The sequence below is a fragment of the Pezoporus occidentalis genome, unplaced genomic scaffold (genome assembly GCF_034315485.1).
Source record: "Pezoporus occidentalis ecotype Australia unplaced genomic scaffold, CSIRO_AGI_Poc_V1 ctg282, whole genome shotgun sequence".
NCBI lineage: Eukaryota > Metazoa > Chordata > Aves > Psittaciformes > Psittacidae > Pezoporus > Pezoporus occidentalis.
In genome coordinates, this window is record NW_026914741.1 from 184,448 (window position 1) to 210,748 (window position 26,301).

A 26,301-nucleotide genomic window follows, 5' to 3' on the forward strand; every position below is an offset into this window, starting at 1 on the left:
TCTGAGTAAGCTGCTTTGTTAATGTGATGGCCTGAGTGGGTAAAACCTACCCATGAGCCTGGCCCTGCAGTCGCTTGTGGGAGCAGAACCCACCCAAGAGCTGTTGAAATGCACCTTGCTGTAGGGTGTGTGGTGGCTGTAGAAGGGAAGCTGCCCAGTGCGTAGCAGTGGGAGTGAGCCAGTGCCTCTTGGGCAGTCCCACTGGCATGGCTGGGGGAGCACTGCCCACGGCAAGATCCTGTTATTGCTGGGAGATTGAGACCTATTCCGTGTGGTCTTTGGGAACTGTTTAATATCCCAAGGGCTGGAGGTATTATTTGGGTTCGTTGACTACAATTTGCTCCCATGACAGGCCTTGGGAGCATTGCTGGGAGTGATGGGTCTGGTAGGACACAGCCTGTGGAGTTTTGCCTGTGCTTCACACCATGTGCACCACCAGTGCAGGGGGAAACTTGCTCGTGTTCATTATCCAGTAGGCTGCATCAATACTCTGTAACAGGAGCAAGGCCAGTACTACAGCTCAGGCACTGCAGGTCTCCATGTGACTGAGACCCAACTAGAGGAAGCAAGAAGGTGCTTTAAAAATTCAATCAATCAGTTTTATTTAAGCTCAGATAGAGCCTGCAAGAGCAGCAGCCCAGCAATGCAAAGCCAGGTGACAGTTAAACAAGCACAAAGATCCCTGATTGATAGAAGGAAGGTGATACTGCTGAAAGAAGCTGACATGAACACTACTAAGGTCCTTTGCAAGTCCAGGGAAGGCTCAGGGTGCTAATGGGCACAAGCAAATGCAATAGGAAAGCTGAGCCTGTTTCAAGGAGAGGGGTGGTGGGGAGCTCGCTGGCTCCTCACAACATGTGCAAACAACCCAGGTCTTGGGGAAAAGTGCTGTGAATTCAGGTTGTGCAGGCACCAAGCTGTTCCCGAAAGCTGTTCAGAGACATTTCCCAAGCCACCCAGCAGAGCACAAGCTGCATCTTCATAGAATCCCAGCCTGGTTTGGGTTGGAAGGGGCCTTAAAACTCATCCAGCTCCAACCCCCTGCCAGAGGCAGGGACACCTTCCACCAGAGCAGCTTGCTCCAAGCCTCTGTGTCCAACCTGGCCTTGAACACTGCCAGGGATGGGGCAGCCACAGCTTCTCTGGGCACCCTGTGCCAGCGCCTCAGCACCCGCACAGGGAAGAGCTTCTGCCTAATGTCTAATCTAAGTCTATCCTCTTGTGGAATCAAGGTGGCAGACCTTAAACTTGAAAACTGGATTTTCTGGATTGGGTCATGCCAGCCTGATCCTGGGCATGGGGCTGCAGGAGTATGTAGGTAGTAGCAGGATGCCCTGGGCTAAGGGGTTCACGCTAGGACTGCGTGGGGCGATGCTGTGATGGCAACGTTTCACTGCTGTACCATGTGCTGGTCTCAACACCCATGCTCTTAGCCATGAATGGCTTTCTTGTGGGGGTGGTGGTGTGAGCCCAGGACCATGACCACCCGAAGCATTGCCACACAGGCACTGATGTTGAACAATGAGGGCTGCAGCCCAGGGGTGAAACAGCATTGGGTAGAGTCAGAAATTCTCATAGTGATGTGCAAAGTAGGTCTGGTCCTTCTTGTTCAGCTGCCTACAAGCCTTTTCCACACTCTTTGTCATCCCGGGTGGGCCACAGCTGAAAACCCCGATCTTCTGCACCTGCAAAAGGAGGGAGCCAAAGGGGTCAAGCCATCAACACCATCTCTCCCCCAGCCGAGCCCCTCTTGGCCCCTTGCCGTTTGGCAGCTTTGGGCACAGATGCTGGCCAAGCAGCATGCCCCAGCCTGTGGAGACTTTTGGGGAGGTTGTCACCTCCCCATGGAGCTGCTGGAGCTGGGGAGGAATGATGGGATCCCCCAGGGTCTCTGTCAGCTCTGGGCAGTGGTTGCGGCCAGGGTCTTGCCATAGCAGGGTGTGTTTGGCTGGTATGGAGCATTTCTGACTCATGCAGCTCCTTGTGGCTCCAGAAGGAAAGTGGGGTTCATGCCCCTTCTGCCCTGTCCTTGGTGCAGAGGCCACCAAGGTCTCCAGGGCCTCGGAGGCAGGCTGGGACCACTCCTTCACAATGGCTGGTGGGTGCCCTCCTCCTGTCCCCACCCGGGCACTGACCTCACGGTGCACCTCCTGCAGCGAGCTGAAGAAGGGTACAAAGGGAGGGCGTCCAAAGTGGGTGATGGCATGAAGCCCTGTGAACAGGCTCTTGTTCAGCACCTTCTGGAAGTGCCGCTCGCAGATATACTGGAAGAAAGATCAGAGCACTTCAGAGGGCCCAGCATGGCCCGGCATGGCCCGCCGCCTCCCCGGCAGGTGGCTGGGCTCACCAGCATGGTGGTGCGCAGGTCGAACTTCTCAGCCAGCTGTGTGATGTAGATGTGCACGGAGACCAGGCTGTTCCTGTCCGCCTCCTCCACCTCACGGATGATGTCCGCCAGCCACTCGAACTGCCGCTGCGTGCGCGTCACCCAGATGAAGTAGATCTGTGGCACGTGGGGATGAGGTTCAGAGTGAGGGCAGTACCCTGTGCATGCCCACATGGGGCTCCTCCCCAGATGGATCATGGAGGATCCCACAGAAGCCAGCAGCAGGAGGAGGCATCTTGGGAGGGCTTATTGTGCTTCAGATGCTTCCTTTTACCTTCTTGCACTGCAGCTTGGAGCTTATGGATGACTTGAAGACCAGGTCCTTGAGGATGGATGCAAAAGGTGTCACCCCGATGCCTCCTCCCACCAGCACTGACACCTTGAACTTGTTCCACTCCTGGTGGCCCTCCCCGAAGGGCCCATCCAGATAGAGCTGGAAGGGAACCAGCCATCAGTAGAGTATCTCCTGCTTCTGCTTGCCCAGGCCTTGGCTGGAGAAGCACCACAGGCTGGGCACAGCCCATTGCCACAGATGCTTTGGGGTCCAGATGTTGCTGGAGAAGAAGTGTGGGGCTCACCTTGGGCAGCTTGCCAATAAGGGCCAGGCTCTCTGGGGAGTAGAGCTCCCGCAGGCGGGTGGTCCAGGGCCCCACGGCCCGGATGTGCAGGCTCAGTGTGTCCTCGTGTGGTGCTGAGGTCAGGGTGAAGGGGTGGTACTCGGAGGTGCCCAGGGCCACACAGGCGATGCGCACCCACTGCCCTGACTTGTAGTCAAAGTCCTGTGGCCGCTGGAACTGGAGGTGGGTGACACCTGTCAGGCAGAGAGGGGCCAGGGGTGAGGACTTCTTTAAGGCGGAGATCTCAAAGCAGCATTACAGTATCTAAGGGGCCTACGAGGATGCTGGAGAGGGACTGTAGTGACAGGACAAGGGGTGATGGGTTCAAACTGAAACCCGGGGCAGGGGGCTGGAACTTGATGAACTTTAAAGTCTGTTCCAACCCAAACCATTCTGTGATTCTGTGATTCTATGACTGAGTAGTGGAATTTCCTGCATTGCTGCAGCCCCCAGTGCTTGTGCAAGGAGCCTGGGCTGAGCTGGTGCCATGTGGCCAGGGATGTTGTGGTACCTGAGGGCAGGAGCTCGGCTTTCACCACGCTGATCTCCACCTTCTTCCTGCTCAGGCTGAGCAGCTTGTCTGCACTATAGATAAGAGCTGGGATGATGAAGTAGATGTGGAAGCGGGGCTGCTGGATCAGTGCGTAGCTGCCATGAATGATGACCTGTGCAGGGAGCAGCCCCCATCATCACTGTACTTACCATGGCAAGCCATTGCCCAGGGGTTGATTTGGTGGCAGTTCAGCAGTGGCAGGGAGCTGGGATTTGGGCTGCCAGCTCTCTTGGGACCCCCCAGCTATTAGATCTCATCAGCTGGGCTGACCCACAGGCTTGTGGTGCATCACCGCCATCCCTGCCTCCAAGCCAAAATGCGTTACCAGGACGTAGAGCAGCATGTAGAGGTGGTGGGTGATCCAGAAGCCTTGGAAGCTGACGCGTCGGAAGTGGTGGCTGGCGAACACGTAGATCACAGCCAGGATCACGAGCAGCAGCACTCCTGTCATGCCTGTGAGTGGATGGGTTGGAAGGTCCTGGGGGATCAGGGTAACCCCACAGGGGATCCTCCAGGGCTCAGCAGAGGGATTGGATATGGACATGGACATGCAGGTGTGCCTGCAGTGGTCCCACCTGGAATAGTCTGGAAGAACCACCAGTAATACTTCTGTGGGAGCTGAGACCTGGAGAGGAATTGCACCATGAAGTGGCCAGAGCAAGCTCCTGGTTCCCACTTTCATTTGTGTCCATGCCCAATACACTCTGCCTGGACTGCGCTTTAATTTTCACCTACCCATCATCCATAAAGACGTTGGAAAAGAGGCAGGACAACACACTGAGAGGTGTGACTGAGAAGATGTAGACATTCACTATGTGACCTGCAGTGTGGAGCACTGTGAGAGACAGAAACCAGAAGAGAAAAGCATCACTGTTGCTGTGGATGGAGGTGCGGCAGACCCTGCGGATGTGCCCAGGGACCCGCCAGTTCCTCCTCTAGTGCAAAGCATCTCTGTCTCTGCAGGCTCCATACGGCTCTTCAAGCTTCTGCCTGGTCCTGCTGTGTCACGGTCCTCCTGCTCCAGATGTGGCTCCTGGGTGGCACATACTCCAGCAGCCCACCTACCTGAGAAGATGAGGGCTACCATGGCAACCCAGCGATGAAAGTCCACAGCGGCATCGAAGGGGATGTAGTGGTTGAGGAAGGTCTCCCGCAGGACTGTGATGAGGTTGCGGCACATGGTGAGCAGGATGTAGGAGTACATGAAGGAGATGCAGGCAGCCGATCCCCGGGAGATGATGATCCCCACAAAGGTGGTGTGTGCGATTCCTGTGCTGGGGGATGCAAAGGCATAGTCTGGGGAGAGAGATTGAAGGATGTGTCAATGTGCCTGAAGCTGAGGGCCATAACTCTTCCTGCCGCAAGGGGACAACCACCTGTGTGGCTCCACCAAGAAAAGGTCACCGGGGATGGGGCTCTGTGGGGACAGGGGCATGATTCTCCATGTCAGAACCCCCAAAGCTGCTAGGTGACAAGGTCTCCTTGGAGGTCAAGGGAGGGGATTGTCCTCCTCTGCTGTGCACCTTGGTACTGTGTCCTTAGTGAGGCATCAACAAACTGGAATGAGTCCAGCAGAGTCCACCAGGGTGCGTGGGAGCTGGAGGACATCATGTAAATGAAAAACTAGGGGAAATGGGCTTGTTCAAGCTGAAGGAGATGGGTCAGGGAAGTCTGTCAGGCTTGTTCAGGCTACCTACAACCACAGTGTTACAGAGAAGAGAGAGCCAAATGCTTTCTGAGACACACAGTGAAAGGGTGAGAGGCGACAGCCTGAGTTTCACTGAATGAAATTCAGGTTTGATATAAAATAAACTCTCCACATGCAGGATGGTCAAAAACTAGCACAGGCCCAACCAGGTGGTGGGATCACCAACCTCGGCGCCCTTCAAACCTTCTCTAGATAAAGTCTTCAGCAGCCTCATTCAGCTTTGAAATTGGCTTTGCTCTGAGCAGGACATTGGGCCAGACCCCCCCAGAGGTGCCTCCCAACCTAAGTAAATCTTTGGTTATTCCAGGGGTGGAACGACACTGCCCAAAGCTGTGCCAGGACCTTTCAGATCCCAGCATGCCTCATGCAGCCAGCAGCTTTGAGGAGCCAAGCCCATACACCCCTCTGCACGTGGTGCAGCAGGGCTGGGTGGGCACTCACAGTAGGCTCTCTCCACAAACACGCCGGTGGTGATGGCAGAGAAGAGGACCACACAGACAATGTGGCGCCGGTAATTCTCAACAAAGCGCTTGAACTCCTGGATCTTCTGCTGAACTTTGTTCCTCTCGTACTTCTTCCGTTTTGCTTCAGTGTACAAATGCAGCTGGTACTGATTCACCCTGGCAAATACAGGAGGGCTGCTGTCATGTCAAGGTTTAGCCAGTAAGGTATGGCTCAGGGCCATGCTGCCCAGCTTTGGGTCTTCCTCCCCATACAGCTCTGTGACCACCTCTGCACAGCCGGGATGGTGATGACCTGCAGAGCAGTTTCAGCATTTGATATCATGTCATCCCACAGTCTACACACTTGAAAGCTGGTAATAAATGTGCATAAATGACTCATAAATGAAACCAGAGATAAGAACTGTAAAAGATAATTCTCATAGTAATATTCAACCCTCCAAACTGATTCTAGGGTAGAAGGTCCTTGGAGCTATTAGGGCAAATCAGGATATTCTGGCCATGAAGAACAACCACTTATCTGCTTTCTAGTAGAAATATTTGCTACTGCCACAGCAGTGAGGATCAGAGTCTCTCCTGCAGCTTTTGCAGGCAGGCTATGGGGGAACCAGCAGCGTCCCAAGGGGAAGAGAAGCTCAGGCAGGACTTGCCAGACAAACCCCTCTCTGCAGGCAAGGCATACACTCTAAAACCCAACATCACATGCTCTGGAGTTGGCCACTTCATTTTTTTTAATAGAGGCACATCACCCGGACCCACTGAAGCAGGGCTGCTCCTGCAGCTTCTTGGTCAGCGAGGGGCTGTGATGTGCCTGCCTGGGCTGCGGTATCTCCTGAAGACGTGGTCCAGCACCCCCTCCCTATGCAGTACCACAATCATGGGGCTGCTGGGTCCTTGCAGCGGTGCCATTTGACTGGAGGGCTACGTAGTCCGCCACACCAACATGAGAAACAGCAAGAAGGCTGAACCTGAACCTGAAGAGCACACCCAGTGAAGAGAGGGTGCACTCACTTTCTGCCTGGTCTCTTCCTCAGTTCTCGCCCTTCTTGTTCCATGTAGTGGTTCACAATGTCCAGGTTTGGGTCATTCTCTTCCTCTGAGATGGTTCTGTTGGAAATAGAGCTTTGTCTAGCCTAAAGCTGTACTTGCAGGAAGGGCTTGCCAAACTTTTCCCCATTTTCTCCACTTTCAGGCTCAGAAGGTGCCAAGCTCTGTCCTGCAGCCCTGCTTGCGTTACTCCAATTGCATGGTGCATGGGCTGGATTTGCTTCAAGATATAACCCCCTTATGAAAAACAAAGTAGGACTCCCATCCCAAATGCAATATGGGCTGTGCAAGAGGCAGTTTCTCCCCTCTGCCTGCCTGGGTGCCAGGGGAGGAAGGGAACAGCCCCACTGCAGCATCCAGCTTGCTCACAGGCATGTTGAGCATGGTCATCCTCTTCCCCAGCGCTGGGTTGCAAACACCTGGTGGGAGCATTTGCTGGAGGGGTCGAGGTGACGGATGGATGTGCATCAGGGCAGATAAAGATGCAGCAGCCAGACTAAGGAGGAGAGCTTACCTTTTTGCCTCTTTCTTTCTTATGAAGGAGGCGTGGTTATGCAGATTTTGCTTGAGCACCTCCGGGACACCTTTGATGATCCAGAAAGGCAAACAGTGGTTCAGCGTGTGTGAGATGCAGTGGACAAAGTTTAGGCATCTCCCTTTGGCAGGGACGTGGGGAGAGGCTCTGAGCTGCCCCAAACACGTACATGGGGCAACCACTGATGCCCTATTATTGCAGTGGGGTTGGAGAGACCAACGGGAGCTACCTGCTGGCTACTGCCCATCACCTCCAGCCCTGCAGGGCCTGGGGTGTTTCAGTGCTCCTGCCCACCAACCTTTGATGCAGAGCTGGGTGAGACGAAGTTCACTGTCATGGTCCCGCAGCATGTAGTGGAAATCCTCCCATGTCAGCTCATCCCTGTCCTGAAACCCTGAGGCCTGAAACATGGACTCAGTCACCTGCTCTGCCTGATCTCTTGACAAGCAGTTGTTGGAGATCTCGATGAAGGACCTGGAGCAAGGAGGGGAGATGGGAACTTCAGAGGACCAAAGCTTGAGTCCTTTACATAACACAGGGCAGAGCCCCAGACCAGTTTCATGAGAGAAATGGGCTCTTGGTGTGAGTGTTGAGCCCATGGGGGCTCGTGTAGCACCCTTGGGGAGTAAAGCACAGAAACTGGGAAGCACTTTTGAAGACATCCGTGTTTACAGAGATTGTGAAAACATTGAGAAAGGTGAGGAGAAATACCTGAGCATCCTCAGAAACTCCTCCTTGGAGAGGAACCCATTCTCATCAATGTCATACATCCTGAACATCACCTTGGACTTCTCCTGAGGGGACCCTGGTGGGAAGGGAGAGAGGCAAAGTAAGAACAAGATCCTATTTTCATCAATGAAGATGCTTTTAAACATTGTCTTTGAGAGTCTGGACCTGCAGCAGTGAAGCCTCACCCCATTCTGAAAAGACTGAAAGCACACTGCTTATCACAGCTTAAACAGCAACTGGAAGTGAATAGTGTGCCACCATTCTGCTTGACTTTCTCAAGCGTAAGGGGAAGAACTGGGTACGTGCACATACTGATGCATTATTTTGCAGACTCAAAATGTGCTTTTGCACAACTGATTTTTCTGGGAGCCACTTTGATTGAATCTGAAATTCACCACCTCCATCTATGAATCCACCTTTCCAGTGGTCATTTAGGCAGAATCACATGTAATATCTGAATGGGGTCTGTGAGGATGCTGGAGAGGGACTCTTCATCAGGGACTGTAGCAATAGAGCAAGGGGTGATGGGTTCAAACTGAAACAGAGGAAGTTCAGGTTAGATCTTAGGCAGAAGCTCTTCCCTGTGAGGGTGCTGAGGCGCTGGCACAGGGTACCCCGAGAAGCTGTGGCTGCCCCATCCCTGGCAGCGTTCAAGGCCAGGTTGGACACAGGGGCTTGGAGCAAGCTGCTCTAGTGGAAGGTGTCCCTGCCTGTGGCAGGGGTTGGGGCTGGAGGAGCTTTAAGGTTCCTTCAACCCAAACCAGTCTGCAATTTGATGATGTCTCAAGGACAGGATACATGGTCCATTCAGGAGATGACAGGGCAGACTTTTCTATGGTGGTGAAAGATAGCTGCCCTTCTGAACAGCCTTTCAGAAAACAAATTGCATTGTTACTGCCCTGTAACTCAGGCTGAAGCTGTCCTAAGTGAAGGGAATTTTAATCTGTAGGAGTGCCTACAAATTGACCTGCTGGATGGATCTTGTCCCTCATTCTGCTGGTGGTATTGCCAGAGCCTAGAAACAGGACTGATGGCAACAGATGAAGACACTAACCAGTTCCAGCTCCCACCTTTCATGAAGACCACCAAGATGTCCAGGAATTCCCGGAAGGAGATGTAGCCATTGCCGTCTTTGTCAGCCAGAGAAAACATGGAGTCCACAAACATGGAGTGGGCTTTGAGCCCCAGGGCCTCGGCAAACTCAGCCCTGCTCAGCTCACATGTTAGAGACTCCTTTGCCTTCTGTGAAGATTCAAAGTTGAGCTCCCCAGCATCAGACCTGTTGATTTCCAGCACCTGCAGGTTGTATCCCACAAAAGACACCCCATGAATGCTGGCAGAGCAGAAGACTGGCATTCCCCTGCCTGACATACTGCACAAAGAGCAGTGGCTCACCTGGCACAAAACTCATGGCAGATACCATGGGGAAGTCCTGTGTCTCTCCTACATAATTCACACTAAACACCACTGACCATTATGGAGACCTCAGTTACATCATCCAAAAGACTCTTTACCACAAAAGACCACAGTAGAACTCCCTTTGTCTCCAAAGTATTGGCAGCTTCCTTGTGCACAATACCAGCACTTACAGGGAACAACAGCAGCAACATTCATTGCTTTATCAATACAGAAATACCTTTACCCGTGCATCGGAGCCTGCCGCACCTCTACATACCTGAGCAAACAGGTGCCTAAAGAAAGTCTCCAGAGTCTGTTTTCTCTGCTCCTGTGTGACTGCCCGTTTCATCAGGCTTTGTTCCTTCATCTCAGACATATGCAGCTCGAGGCCGCTCTCCTCCAAGTAGCCTTGTAGCTTCCCAACAAAGTTGCTTCTTTCTGCCTCCTCACTGAAAAGCAGCACCTGCAGAAGGCCCCACCAAAAGGTGGTGAGCAACAGGGGTTCGACTGGGATGTGAGTGCTGCTGCTGTTCACCACAGTGGTTGCTCCATGGTATGAGCTGGACCTGGTGGCTCTCAGGAGGCCACAGCCACCCTTCAGGGACCGACACTGCTCCCAGTGCCCAGGGCTGAGTGGTGCAGGGTGTTTGTGACTGGCAGCAGAGGCCTGCGGGGTGTTGGGGGAAGGTATCAAACCCCAGGCATCATGGTTCTCACCAGGTCATACTCCTTGGGGCTCTTCAGGAGCAGAGCTTTGTTCCCTTTATTGCTGGAGAGGACCACCTCCACCCTTTGGTAGGCTTTCAAGCTGATGCTCCGGAGCACAGACCCTGTCCTATCCAGCACTTTGAGCACCTTGTCAGCTTGGAGCTGAATGTAGACAGGAGAGCTGTCTGTCTTGGGACCGTGCCATTCCATGGCTGATGGGAGAGAGCACAGGACTCAGCTGGAAAGCCACACCTGGGCCCATATTCACCCCACCACCTCCTTCACCAAGATGCAGTTTGGGAGTGATTTCATGACCAGGCACATGCTAAGGGAAAAATTATGATCTCCAAACTGCAAACCTCAAGCTCATGGACACAGGAGGAGTACAAGCTATGGAGCAGGGTGGAAGGATTTTTTCACTGTCTAGAGCAAGCCCCTTGCAGACCTATATGTCTGCAGACTTATGTGTCCTGGAGCTACTGGTGCAAGTGCTCTACGTAGGTTTCCTCCAGGTAGGGTGCGATCTGAAATTGGAGGATTGTAGTATGACTCAGGTTAGAAGGGTCTCTCACCCAACCTCCTGCCCCAAGTAGGATGAGCCACAGAATCAGGATAGTCTGCTCAAGGCTATATCTGATCAGCAGGACTTGGATAGGATGGAGACTGCACAACCTCTCTGTGCTTCCTGTTCCACTGCTTGACTATCCTCCCGTGGAAACAGCTTCTCGTTACACCCCACCTGGATATAAGTTCCAAATCCAGACCTGCCTCAGTATGTGACCTGACTTCAGCAGCAACACCAGGGGCCATCACAGAATCACCAGTGCCACCTCACCATGTATGGCCTCTCCGGTCATCTCCCTCTGCACACTGGGGCTCTGCTTCTGCTGCAGCTTCTGGAAATCTCTCTTGCGGAGAATGGCAACGATCCAGGCAACAAACAGAGTCACTGGGGACACAGGGGAGAGTGAGGCATGAGATAGCACACAGCTCCTTCACACTTGGCAGGATCACCCATGCGACAGGGTCAGACAGGGTGATTTCTTCCCCATCAGCCCCAGTTCGGTGCTGCATGGATTTATTTAATTCAGGCCACTCCATGAAAGCCCAGCTCCCTCCTGGTGCCCAAGGACCCTGCCACCTCAAGGACCTGAGGGTTGACAAAGACTCAGCAGCTCCTTAGTCCATGAGCACTAAGCCCCTTTCTCCAGTAGGAGAGGAGGTGGGTAAGGAAATGGAATGTCAAACCTAAAGGCAGACAGCAGAGGACAACGATGATGATCCCAAAGCCTGCTCCGCTGCCTTTGAAGTAGTCCAGCACCATCATGGGTGTGCAGTTGGCCAGATGCTGAGCTGTCAGCTGCTGGGGCTGGGGGCACGGGTCCCCTACATGGCAGGGAGACAGACTGTTGAGTGTCATGAAGCTTTTACCCATCTCACATCCTTCATCCCAAGAACTTCTGCATTAAGATGCTTGTGGGATTCATTGCTGAGTGACCCAGAGAGCACTGCAAACCTGGGGTACTTGAGTTAAACTCCAGATCTTAGGGGACAACCTTTGCTTTTGGATTGAAACTTTGCCTACTGCAACAAAACAAGCGCAGAACTGGACTCAATTGCTCTGGGTCTTCAGTGCCATCACCTCTCCCAGTGGGATGGGCTGAGCAAGAAGCACTCCGGGCCACAACAAAATGGAGCTCAGAGCCTATGCTCGTCCAAGTGTTGCAAATCCAGGAAGTCCTCCTGGTGCAATTGCATGGAGCATATGCCACAGGAATCAAAATGCCTTGTAAGGGCTGTTCAACAGATAAAATGCTTTCAGCAGATGGAAGTTCATGCTGCTGTTGCAACCACATCTGCAGGAAAGCCTATCTGACTCTCCCAACAGTACTGCTCAACCAACAACCCCGCCAGCGGAGCAGCCAGGCAGGATGGTCATATGGGGCTGATAACTTTTGCAATTAAAGGCAAGTAGGTAACATTACGCAGTTTTGGCATGGAAAGCTTAACTCATCTGCCAACTTCATCACATTTTAGGTCACTCACTAGTTTAACCTGCAGACCTACATGTGCTTTTATGTAGGAGCAAGAGAAATAAAAAACCTCCTTGCATCAGCAAGGAGTGTGACCACCATGAGGAGTGCTGCCTGCCTTGCTTATGAGCAACCTTTGCATTTCGCATGTGTTTTGCTGGCTGAGGGGCACAACAACTATCCTGCTTGAGAAAATGACAGCCTGATGTTTTCCCTGTCACTGTTACCAAGACAGGACTGCTTTCCTCCCTAACTTGCTGGTGCTGATTGCTCCCTGCGCCCTGCTATTGCACAAAGCACTCACCCTTACTCCAGACAAACACGTGTCGTTGGAGGTCTGTGGGGTCTGCGTAGGTGATAGCAGCCAGGACATCGCGGAAAGTGGTGTTACGGATCTTCCTAGTTTCCTCCACTGTGAACAGCCTGGAGAAAAAGACATAGGGCCAAGTGGTGGCCCGGGGTGTTACTTGCTGGCAGCAGGAGGGATTCACTCCCTGCATCATTTCAGGCATCGAGGAAGCTGGAGGATGCTTTTTCCTCCAGCCCCAGTTTTTGTGTGTTATTGGGGCTTGCAGAGCAGTGGGCACCCTGCCAGATGGTGATGAAGACTTTACCCATTCTTGGTGTTTTCAAACCAAAACCTGTCACCGTCACGCAGGCGCACAAACTGGTCCAGGATGATGGCACTGAAGAGGGAGCCGTCAGCCTCCAGCATGCCCCCAGGGAGTAGCTCCAGCCCAGCCGTGTTGTTGGCATACAGGGCAGCAACCTTCTCCAGGACCTGTCCAGAAACCCCCACCGAATGCATGTGAGAAGAGAGAATTCTGTCAGGGCATCAAACAAATCTTGGCAAGCCTCAGGAGGAGCGAGGAACATGCATTTCCCAGACATCTCATGCCCATGGGCTGGGAGGATGCTCAGCCCCACACAGCCTTGAGGTCATGGATTGGACTTGAGCAACTAAGAATCACTCCCAGAGCAACCCAGCTCCAGGAGGAGCAGGGCACCAAGTGGCACAGGAGCTTATCACTGGGGCAGGACATAGTTATTGATACCTTGTAATTACATAGTTACCCCAATACAACAGCCCCGCAGGCATGAAAATAAGCTGGGGTGTGCATTGATGTCCCTCTTCCTACGCTGCTGGAGAAGCCAGTTACTGCCTGGACTGCCCTGCCATCCTTCGACACACACTCTCCATGCCCAGACCAGTTCCGTGTTACCTGTTGCTCCAGGTGTGGGGCAAAGTCTGACCAGTTCCAGAGAGGCTCCAACCCAAATCGCTCCCGGGCTTGGTTATAGGTGGGCAGGCCAAGGTCTCTCCCACGCTGCAGACAGCTGGCCACGTAGTCAGTGCGGGAGTACTTCAGGGGCCCATACCAGTAATCTGTGGTGGAGTCAAAGCCATAACGACAGCAAGGAAGAGCAGGAGGAGCAACCCCAACTGCCATAGCTGCTGGGATGGCCTCATCCCTCTGCCATGGGTCATGCTGAACATGGAGATTATCTTCATGCCCTTGCCAGGACAGTCCCACAGACGTGCTTAACATGACCTGCAGCTTTTATGCACCTCCATTAACCAGATTGAAGCTGAGCTGAGTGTGTGTTTGGGTGCTGATGGTGATGGCGATGGGATCTGCCTCCCCACGTCAGCCCTGGCACAGCCCTGGGAGAGGTTTCCCCACCAATGTACCCTGCAGTGCAAGGGAGTGCAGACCTTGGAGATCTTCCACCACGATGTTGTCCTCCCGCTCTGCAATCTGTGAGCTCATCCCCAGCAGAAGGTTGTCCACATCCACCTCCTTTGCCTGCTGCAGCCTGGTGCTCTGAGGGGAGATGGGAAGAGCAGGTGATTCCTCACCTGGAGGTGAGGACATGGAGCAGCCCCACACTCCTGCCCATAGGGGTACAGACCGTGGGCATAGGGGGACCAAGGACTTCTTCCAGGTTCATTTTCTCCACATCAGCTCAACCTTGAGGTCTGAGCCTGCCACAGCTGAAGGTGGCATCTGTGGATGTCTGGATGAGGAGGATCTCTCACCTGTTGACTGGCTGTCATGCTCTGCACCCAGTTTCCCTTTCAGACCCCTGTGGGGTCCCCATAATATAAAGCAAGGAGTGAAGCCCCCCCACAGGCAGCCCGCCACATCCTCAGTACCCTTCTGTGTACCTCTCTGCTCCAGTAGCTGTTGCAGAGCCGCATTGCTGGGAACGAGCCACCAGGGCCAGGAACTTTCTGGAACTGGCACTTGGGGTCTCTGGAACATCAGAGAATGGTTGGACCCACAGCCCCTGGCCAGGGCTGCCCTAAGCTGAAAGGGCTTGGCTGTGGGGCAGAGTGTGGGAAAGGGACAGGGACCATTCCCAGCCACCACCCCAACCTGAGCATTCCCTTCCCAGGTACAGGCTGCTCCTACCTCTTGTAAATGCCGGGTGGCACCATGGTGGCCAGGAATTGCCCTGCAGCTGCCACAAACTCCGGTGAGAGGCTGGGGTCAAGGTGCTGCTGGTAACCTGCAGGCAGCAGTCATGGTCCAGCAGCCAGGCTGGAGGGAAAGGGGGAAGAGCCCTCTCTCCAGTTCTATCCCTTACTCCCGGAACACCATCTCTTTCCCTCACCTTTGTACTCTGGGACCTGTGTCCCCAGCAAGGTTGGCAGCCACTCATACAGCACGATGCTCTAGGACACAAGGGTTGCTGAATCAGTGCACTGCCAGGGAGGATGTCAAGGGTTAAGATTAGGGTAAGGGATAGGGTTAGAGTAAGGGTTAGGGATTAGGATTTAGGGTACAGTTATGGGTTAGGGTTAGTGTTAGGGGTTAGGTTTATAGTTAGGATTTGGGTTAGGGTTTAGGGTTAGGGTTATTAGTGTTAGGCTTAGGGTTAGCTTAGGGATAGGGTGTTAGTGTTAGGTTTAGGATGTTAGTGTTAGGGGTTAAGGTTAGTGTTAAGGTTTAAGGTTAGCGCTAGGGTTAGACCATCATACAGCACAATGCTGTAGGACACAGGAGAGCTTTGTCAGTGCCATGTCCATAGAGGTTTACAGGGGTCCTGGCAGAGCCTGGGAGGTGCCATCCTTCACCTGGAAAGTGGCGATGACCCACTTGCGAGTGTGCTGGAAGAGGTCTTCATCAGACCAGGTGGGGTGTCCTTGTGCCAGCACTGCAGCCAGGTGGTTGTGGTACCGGAACCAGGCGATGCTCACAGCCTGCAGGAAGCGGTTCTCATTCCCCCAGGCACTCCCCAGGTCTGCAAGAGCCGTCAGGAACATCAGTGGGCAATGCTAGCACTGGATCTTGTTTTGCCCATGGCTGGAGGGCCACCCCCAGCCATGTGGCTTCAGCCCAGTATCCCCTCATACCGTTGTCCCTCCTTCCACTGAGATAAGCAGCATGAATGAGCGAGAATCAGCAGCAGGCCTCCAGCATGGACCGAAGGTGAGGAATTCAAAGCAAGCTGAGCAGTTTCTAACAGTGGCAGCCCCTTTTCCCAGATCCTTTCCCCACCCCTTTTCTCCTGATTTGGATCACGGAGACCAGCACCCACTGGTCTCTGCATGCTGGCTGTGAAATGACCTGTTGCTTCCTGGTGATGTAGCTCCTTAACTTCATGGTGTGTCTTTGCAGGAAAGCCTTTCCCAGAGTGCGCACCTTAACTAGACCATAGCATAGCATAGCATAGTGTAGCGTAGCGTAAAGTAGCATGGCATAGCATGGCATAGCATGGGTTGTGTTGGAAGGGACCTTAAGGCTCATCCAGTTCCAACCCCTGCCACGGGCAGGGACCCCTTCCACTAGAGCAGCTTGCTCCAAGCGCCTGTGTCCAACCTGGCCTTGAACACTGCCAGGGATGGGGCAGCCACAGCTTCTCTGGGCACCCTGTGCCAGTGCCTCAGCACCCTCACAGGGAAGTAAGAGCTCATCTCAATGTCCCCTCTACATGAGGCCGATGGGAATATTTACTGGGAATATTATGCCTTGGGCTGGGAAACCGCCTGCTCTCCCACAGGACTCCCAGTGGGGATGTCCCAGCTCTCCACACCCTCCTGCCCCTTCCCAGAGTCCCCTCTGGGCTCAGCTCCAGGGACCTCCTGCTCCTCCTGCTCACAGTCAGCGATGGAGCCAAGTAGGTGAAAACCCTCTGAGGAATGCCACCCTTACCATAGATGCCCTGTGGACCACCCTGTCCTGTGGATGGATCCAGTGCCTTCCACATGTGGACTCTCCCGTCTGTCTCCCTCGGGATTCGCCCGCCAGGCCCGGATGCCAGCTGTCCCCCTGAGAAGCTCCTCAGGGCATCGCTCCAGGAGTGCAAAGGGCCATAGATGGAGCTGCCGTCCAGCCAGGCTGTCACCTCGTTGGTCTACAGCAGGCACAGGGAATGCACGTTAACCAGGGTCTTGGCGAAAGGTGCAAAAAAAAAGTCTGAAAAGCACCAACCCAGCCCTCTTGGTCTTGCAGAGCAGCTCTCCCATCCCCAGTTTTAACAAGAGCTATCAGGATGCAAGTATACACACCAGCAATCTCTACGCACACTGCAGGAATTGGTGCCAGGGACAGGAAAAGACCAGCTACAGGCTTTTCAAAAGTGCGTTTTGGGGGTTTATTTCCCATTTTTTTTTAACTATGCCCAGAATACATCTGACATCTGTGAATTCCCAGGTAGCCAAGACCAAGCTGGAAGAGGGCTAAGCACAGTTCTGGGGAAGGTAGAAACCCTTGAGCTGCCCCTTCTGAACAGCCCTGCCCTGGCAGCCTGTTGAATATGAACCCTGCCAAATGTTTTCACGAAACCATCCTTTTAGTCTGAAAACGTACCAGAGTCTTCATTTTTCTAAGGTTTGGAATGCTGCTGAAAATGTGATGTGCTGATGTGGTCTCCTCGTTGTGTGTCACGTGAAACGTTCAGGGGGATATTTAATTTGGCGATTTTGATTGGGAAGCTTTCCAGCATGAAATAAAAAGCACATGGGCTTGGGAACACATCCAGCCTCAGCACAGTGAAATATGGACAAACTAGGGGAAAATCTGGATGTTTCCCAAAATAACTGAAATCCAGAAAAGCTTTACAGCTTTGTAAGAGTCCCAGCTCAGTTCTGGGGTATATTTCTAAAGATAACGGTGGCTAATAACATGTGTCATAATTGCAGACCTAGAGTGGCTCAAGTGCATGAATTGGTTGTGGGAGTTCATTACCCTGGCACTAAAGAAGCTCCATTTATCACTTGTTTCAGCAAATACAGACAGCCCTCCCTCTGCTCATATTGACTGAAGGGATAAAAATTGGTAGCCAAGGAATGTTGTGAATTGCTCCTGTGTTACCTTTTCCTCTTCTGCCCTCCATGTAGATGACACAGGCAGGCCTGGAGTTATTACATTCTCTTTGCCCAAGAAAAGCACTAACCTTGAGCAACCACAAATGTTACTTCACGTGAACCAGTACTTTTGAGGTTGTCCTTTAGGCTCATTTGCAATTGGTTCAAACACTTGGGATATGTACTTTTACGGAACCAATGGTTCTTTCTCCTTTTCCATTTGCAAACGTTATCTCGGCTGCGACAGCTCCCACTGTGGGGTGAAGAGGAGTTCAGCAGAAAAGCAACGAACAAAGGAAATGCTACCTACCTGTTCCCGGGGGCTGTTGGGGCTCTGTCCTGTCTCCATCGCCCAGTGAATGCGCTGGAAAGGCAGAACCACGTCTCCAGTGCCTGTAGGGTCAAACACGAGGTCTCCAGATGGGATGTGGATGTTCAGGAACTCTGCAGGGCAGCCGGGTTTCTCTGTCCCCAGGATGTCCGACAGCACATGGAAACCTGCCAGAGCCCTAGCCATAGTAAGCATGGGAGGACTGGCACCAGCACCAGGATGTGATGATGGGCAGTTGGGCTGTACATGGGCTGAGGAGACACCCCTTGTGCAGTGGTTTCCTTCCTGTCTTCACTGCTAGTTTGCTTCACAGCTTTGAAAAAGTCACTCTGGGCTGGAGCCCAGATGTGCTCAGATCCAGCCCACAGGAACAGGGCTCCAGGAGCCACTGGCCAGACCTCACAGGTAGGGAAGAGTCATTCAAGGACTAGGGTGAAGAACCTCAGCCAGCAGATGTCCAGAGACCACCAGCAGCTGGATCATTTGCTGGCCATCATTTTACTAGGAGCACAGTTCTGCATTTGGTCCTGAGCTCCTCCTTGCCTGTGGCCTTCAAGGCCAAGGGTTGCTGCTGATGCTGTGCCTGGTGGCTGATGTTGCTGTTGGCCCATTTAAGCTTTGGTGTGGTGAGAGAAACTACCTCCAGGAAGAATCTAAGTGGTAAGGACCTAAGACACTTGTGTCTGCCTCTTCTGTGGCCCAGCCTGCGCCAAGCACCTTAGCTTGGTTGTCCAGGGATGTATATGAACCTTAAGCTGTACATGGACTTAATTGTCTCCGCTTCTTTGGCAAGTAAAGGCTGTTTTCTCAATGAGCTGAAAGTGTTTCCCAGAGATCAACATTCCTGGCCTTGGAGACCCAAGACTCCACTGAGCTCCTGAGCAACAGCAAAAACCACTCCCACTTGCAGCAGTTCTGCCCATGTCTCTATTGCAATTAAGTAATTCTACCACTAAAACAAATGAGCAAGTTATTAAATGACAAATATCAGCTTTTGGGTAACTGCCAAAGGTCACTGGAAATTCAAACTCTCTTGGCTGGACAGTACTTTGGTATGGTGTATTTTGGCATTTTATCTTTCAGATGTGGGTTTGCTGTGAAGTGGTGCATAAGGAACGCTCCAATGCATGGCCTTGGGGTGCCAGAAACCAGCATTTTTCCACCCAAACCAATATTTAGGGACTGTAGAGAAAGAGCAAGGGGGTAATGGATTTAAACTGAAACAGGGGAAGTTCAGGTTGGATTTAAGGAAGAAGTTCTTCCCTGTGAGGCTGGTGGGAAACTGGCACAGGGTGCCCACAGAAGCTGTGGCTGCCCCATCCCTGGCAGTGTTCAAGGCCAGGTTGGACACAGGGGCTTGGAGCAAGCTGCTCTAGTGGAAGGGGTCCCTGCCTGCGGCAGGGGGTTGGGACTGAATAGTCTTAAAGTCCTTTCCCACCCAAACCAGTCTGGGATTCTATGATTTTTGCACCCGGTGCCAGCTTGTACCAAAGAAGACAGCCAGCGCGGTCGTGTTCCTGCGGGACGGCAGCCCAGAGGGTCCCCGTGCCACCGCGTTGCTCAGCTGGCGAGCGTTGGGCACATGGGGCTCCTGCAGTGCCTGGTACACACCATCCGCGTAGTTGGCTGGCAGGAGACGAAGCAGCCTGGCACCTGCAGCACCAAACAACATGGCATGGGTCTGGTGGCACCCAAAAGGCAGGAAACAGTGATAGCGGGGCACACCAGTATATGTGAGGGTCCACAAGAGAGCAAGAGTATGGCATAGACTCTTACACTTGCCAAGAACACGCAAATCTTGGTACCAGCACCCAAAACTTCTTGCAACACTGGGATCAGTCCTCTCAAAACCAGGAGGGATTGTCCATTTGCATGTTCCCTTGCAGCTGTCCTTCTCTGGTCTATGTGCATCCTAATTGCCTCCTGAAGGTCTGAGTTGGTGCTCCAGTGGGTAACTGGAGTGATGCTAAGCTGCCCATGCTGACTATGCAATTCTACACAGCATGGTGACTGCCAACACAGTAGGAAACAGGAGAAGGAACAGCCAGAGAGGCAGAGAGACAAGGCAGAATAGGAGAGAAACACCCTGATTTTGCACCCATTGCCTCTTCTGTAACTGAAAAGCCCAGAGGCAAGAGGTCATTTGTCACTGATGAGCAAGTTCGTTTTGAAAGGCTCTTGACCACTATGTTGAGCTGGAGCTCCACAGAACTGGGGGCAATCCTGAATTACTGGATTAGTTTCAGGTTTAGTTTCCAGAGGTTTGTTTGCAAATGTTAAGGTCTGATCTGTCTGCTCTGGAAGAGGGAGAGCTTGTCTGCCAGGAACCCACTGGATCTCCCTGACAGGCTTTGGTGTAACTGAAGGGCTGATGACACGTCATGTTGGAGAGCCGTTTGGACTTAGAGGAAGCTGTGTAATTGCCACCACAATTGTGTCATCAGACCAATCTGGGCTCTGGGAAACAGGAGGGTTTGTAATATTGCATATTTCAGAAAAGATCCTGCCTGATCTGCCCTGGTCCCTGGCTCAGAGAGGTCTTCTGGAGGTAGGCTCATGGGCTGATTGTAGGCATGAGGAAGCAGCTTGCCACTAGCACAGGCAAATCCTACACATACTTGTCCCAGTGCAGACTGGTACATGCTGCACAGCAGCACAGTAGCACAGTATCTGCCCTGTGCAGAGCAGAAAAGGAGTAAGTTCAGCATGAACTCTTCTGTCTCTGGCCTTGTGTTGAATGCTGCTTAAACTGCATGCTGGGATCCCTGACCATCGCTGAAATGCCTGCTGTGAAGAGCTGGGTCCTCTGTACCTTGGACATTTTGAATGGCCTTGCAAAGGCACAGCTCTGCTCTGGAGCTGATCCAATACCAGCATGATCTGCAGGTGGTGCCTGGGCAGATGATAAAAGTGGCAAGGCCAGGATGTGGGAGACAAAGCTGGGCTGCTTGACCCCTCCACACTGTTCTAATGGGGCTCTTTGCCACCTCTAATTGAGGCCAAGAGCCACCTTGCAGGGCCATGGGAGGTGGCATCATCTGGTGGCCTGCCTGGATCAGGCCAAGTCAGAAATGTCTTTTCTCTGTTGAAAAGCGACCAGATGCCAAAGTGCCAGCTCGCCCTGTTGCACCATCCCTACCCCATGCCCAGCACTCACCCACCGAGCCACGGCTGTGGTGCAGCAGGTTGTTATACCAGCCGTCATAGCGCTGGACCTCCCAGGAGATGCTTTCCTGGGCGCCTGGAAGAGACCAAACCCACTTGGTGAGTAGCAAAAGAAGTGAATGAAACAACCTTCATTACAGAATTACGTTTATAGTGTAGTATTTCCTATATTCTTTCTGACACTTTCTTTACAAACAGTTTCTTAGAAGATTTTTTTTAGCCCTTTTGACGGATAAGCAATGTCTAAAATTAGAAAGTCATGCTCACAATCATGATGTTCCCAAATCAGTTTCTGGCCTTCACCAGTCTACTCCCAAAGGATCTTCATTTTCTCCTTCTCTCTCATTCTATCAGATATCTCTCTACTTCTGATCCCCTCAATGTCCATGTGAGTAAGCAAAGGCCTTAACACTGGAGTTATGCTCTCCTCTATGCATTGTGCACCCGAGTCAGCCTTTGTCAGTAAATATATACAATTTTCCTTTGTGTTGATTTTTATTGCTTTTATTATAATATAAGCAGGAAGCTCCAGTTCCTGGTTAGAAGCTGTGTACACCTACGAGCAGCAGGCTCTGCAAGTTCAGCATTTTGCTTATTTTTTTTTTTATCATAAGCTGAATCATCTCCATCACTGATATGATCTCCCATGAGTTAGAGGAAATTCCTCCTAGGGGCAGAAACTACTCAGGATCTCCCCTTGGATCCCCTTCCCTGAAACCATACTTACTCCCCAAGGTCCATGTCACCAGCAGAACCACGGTCAAACTCAACATCATCTCTGCAGGTTGCATTGGCCACAAAGTCTTTGAAGCAGTGACCTACAAAGGGAAGAGGAGGAGGAGGGAGCTGGACTGCTCCATAGGCTGAGGACGTGCACGGACCATAATCTCAGCTCCCTCTTGTGTTTTCTGCTGCCTGGTAAAACCCTGACATCAATCAGCTGTATCTCCTGATGTGGTCTGTGGGAGGTGGCATCCTGGGAAAGCTGTCAGGAGGTGTCAACTGGCCTGAGAAGTGCAGCAGGACCAGCGCTGCAGCCCCGGGGTACCCCAGCTGTAGGCTCACAACTCATCATCCCTGGCAGGAAGATGTTAAACTCTGCTATAGAAACATGCTCTTCATTGAAGAAACAGACAGTTTTCAGCTGGCAATTCCCTGCATCCCCAGGGGTGTTGGTACCGCACATCAAGAGCTGGATCACCTCTGGGCTAACTTGACAGCACTCTCTCATGACCATCCTTTCTCATGACTGTCATTTCATTTTCCACAAAGGCCCTGGATCTAGAGCAAGTTTCAGGGGTGGGACCTGAACCTTTTAAAACCCCATCCAATGCCTAACTGAAAGAGAGGGATTCTCAGCCGTGGACAATGAAGACCACATTTTTTGGTCATACAATGCTGCTGCTGGCTTTCTATGCACAGGAATGCCAAGCTTGGATTTAACTCCAAGGTAGGGTTTTCCACTAAATACAGCTCTTTGTCCCTTGTTCCAGCACTGTGGGTATGCATTCAAAAATTAGCATCATTTCAGAGGAGCTGTGTTACCAAGAGATGCAGTGATGCCTGGGTTTCAGCTTTTCCTACATTGCTCACAAGCCAAAACAATACTTTTGGCTTCTTTTTTTTCATTGTTTTAATCAAAACCTAAAGAAACAATGGTGTCAGAAAAGCTTACACTTTGCCAGCAGCTATATAGGATTAATTTTTGATGTACTGGGAATTGCAATGGCACAGATTGTAAAATATGCGCCACTAAATACACTGTCCACTTGTTTGTTTAAATCTCAAACCACAAATGAAGTGGTTTGAGATTTAAATAGTCATTTGTGCTCACTTTAATTGTGTTTATGTAACAGAGCACTCACTGCCAGGTTGTGAGCATAGCACATAACCTGTGTTAACTCTGTTCCACCAGATGAGAGTATGGGTATTTTGCCTTAGAAAACAAGATGTTTCTGAGCAAGTGCATTTCCACATTCCTCCTCCACCACAAAAGCTCACCTGCATTCTACACGTCACAAAATAAGCAAACTGCTTTGTTTAGCTTTCCATAGCATGGATAAATCACTGTCAAAATGCCTCTTCACTGATGGCATTTTTGTTTCTGGCTTCACTTCCATGTGTATGGGAGATGCTGAAAGCCTCAGAGTTGCTGCCGGTGTTCCTGGTCACCCAGTGCCACCCCTGCCCTCCTGGAACATGCTCCTGTGCAAAGGGACAGCGAGCTCTTCCACCCCACAGCCCTCTGCCTAGCATGGTCTTGTGGATGTGAGATTTGGGTTGAGCAGCTGGTGGGAACCAGAGGCTCCATGAGCCCCATCTCATAGGAGGAACACAGGAGTCTGGCCAGCAGGTGAAGCATGAAGATGCCCAGGACCTCTGCCAGAAGTGGCAGAGCCCAGTAACCATCACCACATGGGATTCTCCTGCCAGAAAGCTTTCCCCATGGAAACAGCCTGCCAAAACTGATGTAGAGGCCTGTTTGGCAGGAGATACCCTGAGCAACCTGCAGCAATTGTGGTTTGCTTGTGCACAGAGGTCCACACGACCATCACAGTGTAGGAAGGGAGTCCCCATAGACACAGCTGTATTTATCTCCTGATGACTCAAAATGCATAGGGTTGAAATCCCCATCGAGAGGAGAAGCCTGAAGGTGCCATGGAAGATTTACCAGAGTCATTCAGGAAACATGAGGCAAATCTAAGGCTCAAAGCGCATCACCACAGCCACAGCGGAGCATGCCTCTGCCTTCCCCTTAGGTCTTCTTGCAGGGCTCCAGCAGCAGATGTGTTTTAAAATTCCTTCTGCCACTAAGCAAACTTCCCATTCCCTCATATGGGGGGATTGTTCTTGACCCCAACCATGAGACCACATGCCAGTTCTAATGAACTTTTCGTATCTCCATGGTCCACTTATTGCCTAGTCAATCCAAGACTGTGGGGAGGTCTTTGGAGGCTTTCCAACCTTGACTGTGGCTAATGTGATACAGTGACAGTAGTGGTCTTGCTCCAAGCAGCAGGTTGGGCCACAGACTATTGAAGGCCTTTCCCAACAACACGGAACTTCTCTTCCATGCCTCTACGCTGCCTTTATGTCTTCCTACAAGTTACTGGGCACATCAGCAGTTGGCCTTTTCCAACAAAACCTCAAGAACCATTTTCCTTCCCCAGGAGCAGCTCTCCCTGTCAGAACTTGGTTCGTAAGGGCCTAAGGGGACATTGACACCATGTCTCCCGTGCCTATCAAGCCTTCTCCAGCAATTGCTAGGACCATCCAGACAGGCAGGGCTGAGTCACAGCAGCCCTTACAGAATGCGCTCAATAGGAGGAGCATGCAGGTCTGAGCTAGGGGAACCTCATGCCCAAGGAGGATGGGTATGAGCGGCACTCAGCTGTCGCACAGGCTCCTTTCCCGTGCTTCAGGTGAGAGTTCCAGCTTCACATGCTCCTGTGCTGCTCCGTGTGCTGTGCCATGCAGACAGGGATATGCACAGTCTAAACCCACTGTCCTGTGGCCCCTCTCTTTCACATGCAGGGATGTGGGTGGTTCCATCGCACCCTGCAGTGACTCAGACACCCCCAGTCCTCCATGCAACCAGAGACACGAGTGTTCCATGCCCATGTGTGCCCCAAGCAGGCAGGGACACCAGCTGGCCCTGGCCCCTTGGTCCCCCATGTAGATGGGAACATGTCCCCCCATCTCACCCTGTGCCTTGTACCCAAGCAGATGGGGACACCGGTAGCACAGGACTCTGGTTCCTGTTCCCATCATGATCCCATCCCACCCTGTCCATCCCACAGCAAACAAACGTGCGGCCCGATCCCTTCCACCGCCGCACTTAGGGCCCCGTTCCCAGCTTGTGTCCCAAGACGGCTGCAGCACGGACCCCTGCCCCCTCCACTGGCGACAACGCGCGCAGCCCAACCCCGCCGCAGGCAGCCCCGTGTGTAGCCCCAGCTCCCAGCTCCCTGCCGGAGGGAAGCGGGACACGCGTGGCCGCGGTCCCCCAGACCCACCCGCTGCGCACGCAAGCGGGGACCCGCGCGGCCGCTGCGCTCACCGATGCGGCGGTGCGGAGGGGCCGTGCGGCGGTGCTGCAGTGTGGGGCCGTTCAGCGGTGCAGGGGGGCTGTGCCATGGGGCTGTGCGACGGGGCGGGCCCGCCAGGATTTACATAGGGCTCCGCACCCACCGCCGCCTACAAGAGCGCGGGAGGGGACGGCGCCGACTGAGCCCCGCTGCTGCCGCTGCCACCGCCAGCAGGTAGGTAGGTAAGTAAGTAAGTAAGCAAGCAAGCAAGCAAGCAAGCAAGCAGGTAGGGTAGGTAAGTAGGTACATAGGGATAGATAGATGATAGCTAGCTAGATAGCTAGATAGATATGTAGGTAGAAAACTAGATAGGAAGTTAGGTAGGTAGGAAGGTGGGTAGGCAGGAACGTAGGAAGGTGGGTAGGTAGGAAGGTAGGTAGGAAGGAAGGTGGGTAGACGGAAGGAAAGGGCTGCTGCCCCCAACACTGTCCTGCCTGTGCCCCACTGCTCACCCACTGCTGAGGAAAGCAGACCACGGATGCTGCCCACCTGGCTGGAGGGGTGCCAGGCAAGGGTGGGAGGAGAGGGTACATCCCCACCTTGAGTTGACCTGGCTGCTTTTCCTATCCCGATTTGACCTTCTCACAGGAGCAGGAAAATGCAGGGAAATCCACTCCCTCCCTTCCCCCCGCTGCCTCATCCCTAAATTCTAGCTCTGATCATTTAGTTTCCATGGGATTTCCCTTTTTCAATTGAAAATACCTATCTGCAGCCCTGAGCAACCCATCCAGGACTGCTGTTGCAAGGAGGTTTTGGCTGGGCACTTCCAAAAGATCATTTCCAGTTTGGTTCATTCTGGGGCAGGAAAATAGGGTTTCTGTAAGGAGAAACTTCCTGCCTCCTTTCCTTTCTCTCCTGCCAGTCCAGGATATTTTAAACAAAAGGGAAGTTGTCCATTTCTGCTAAAATACTCATCCTTCCTTGAAGATGTCTCTAGTCTTTTCCCTCTCCATACACTGCAAGAGAAAAAAGCACAGGACTTCTAGGGCCACAGACACGCTTCTGCATGGAGGCTGCTTTCCAAGGTGCAACAGCTTCACTTTCTCCTGTCCTGAGCTGCAGCCACCAGTTTTCTACTTTAAAGCTGCAAAAATGCCAAGGAGCTGGTCTTCTGTGCAGGCTAATCTAGCAAGAAAGATGGGCAGACAGAAAAGGAAAGGGTTGTTTCCCTGGATATTCTCTATAAAACTGTTCCCAGCAGATGCAGAGTATAGAGGAAATGCCAACA

General features: G+C 52.5%; 1 protein-coding gene across 2 annotated transcripts in view; it reads right to left on the reverse strand.

Moving 5' to 3' along the window:
• Nucleotides 1-574: 574 nt before the first annotated feature.
• DUOX2 (dual oxidase 2) overlaps nucleotides 575-26,301 on the reverse strand; it is a 28,989-nt gene continuing 3,262 nt past the window's right edge. Inside the window, exons 2-34 of one of the 2 annotated variants that reach the window (XM_062625755.1) lie at nucleotides 21,713-21,788; nucleotides 20,978-21,061; nucleotides 19,309-19,473; nucleotides 17,800-17,987; nucleotides 16,336-16,537; nucleotides 15,258-15,424; nucleotides 14,795-14,855; nucleotides 14,593-14,689; nucleotides 14,346-14,433; nucleotides 13,893-14,001; nucleotides 13,399-13,562; nucleotides 12,790-12,956; nucleotides 12,480-12,598; nucleotides 11,391-11,528; nucleotides 10,978-11,091; nucleotides 10,152-10,354; nucleotides 9,712-9,897; nucleotides 9,107-9,332; nucleotides 8,019-8,112; nucleotides 7,606-7,781; nucleotides 7,287-7,356; nucleotides 6,737-6,832; nucleotides 5,706-5,884; nucleotides 4,622-4,852; nucleotides 4,292-4,391; nucleotides 4,132-4,181; nucleotides 3,882-4,009; nucleotides 3,515-3,668; nucleotides 2,965-3,197; nucleotides 2,661-2,819; nucleotides 2,348-2,503; nucleotides 2,136-2,264; nucleotides 575-1,685 (exon numbers count right to left, since the gene is read on the reverse strand). In XM_062625755.1, the coding sequence (XP_062481739.1) occupies nucleotides 1,563-1,685; nucleotides 2,136-2,264; nucleotides 2,348-2,503; nucleotides 2,661-2,819; nucleotides 2,965-3,197; nucleotides 3,515-3,668; nucleotides 3,882-4,009; nucleotides 4,132-4,181; nucleotides 4,292-4,391; nucleotides 4,622-4,852; nucleotides 5,706-5,884; nucleotides 6,737-6,832; nucleotides 7,287-7,356; nucleotides 7,606-7,781; nucleotides 8,019-8,112; nucleotides 9,107-9,332; nucleotides 9,712-9,897; nucleotides 10,152-10,354; nucleotides 10,978-11,091; nucleotides 11,391-11,528; nucleotides 12,480-12,598; nucleotides 12,790-12,956; nucleotides 13,399-13,562; nucleotides 13,893-14,001; nucleotides 14,346-14,433; nucleotides 14,593-14,689; nucleotides 14,795-14,855; nucleotides 15,258-15,424; nucleotides 16,336-16,537; nucleotides 17,800-17,987; nucleotides 19,309-19,473; nucleotides 20,978-21,061; nucleotides 21,713-21,776 (4,620 nt within the window). In that variant the 5' untranslated portion in view covers nucleotides 21,777-21,788 and the 3' untranslated portion in view covers nucleotides 575-1,562. Of the gene's footprint in view, nucleotides 1,686-2,135; nucleotides 2,265-2,347; nucleotides 2,504-2,660; nucleotides 2,820-2,964; nucleotides 3,198-3,514; nucleotides 3,669-3,881; nucleotides 4,010-4,131; nucleotides 4,182-4,291; nucleotides 4,392-4,621; nucleotides 4,853-5,705; nucleotides 5,885-6,736; nucleotides 6,833-7,286; nucleotides 7,357-7,605; nucleotides 7,782-8,018; nucleotides 8,113-9,106; nucleotides 9,333-9,711; nucleotides 9,898-10,151; nucleotides 10,355-10,977; nucleotides 11,092-11,390; nucleotides 11,529-12,479; nucleotides 12,599-12,789; nucleotides 12,957-13,398; nucleotides 13,563-13,892; nucleotides 14,002-14,345; nucleotides 14,434-14,592; nucleotides 14,690-14,794; nucleotides 14,856-15,257; nucleotides 15,425-16,335; nucleotides 16,538-17,799; nucleotides 17,988-19,308; nucleotides 19,474-20,977; nucleotides 21,062-21,712; nucleotides 21,952-26,301 lie in introns of those variants that run through there. The other variant, XM_062625756.1, reaches the window with a different exon arrangement.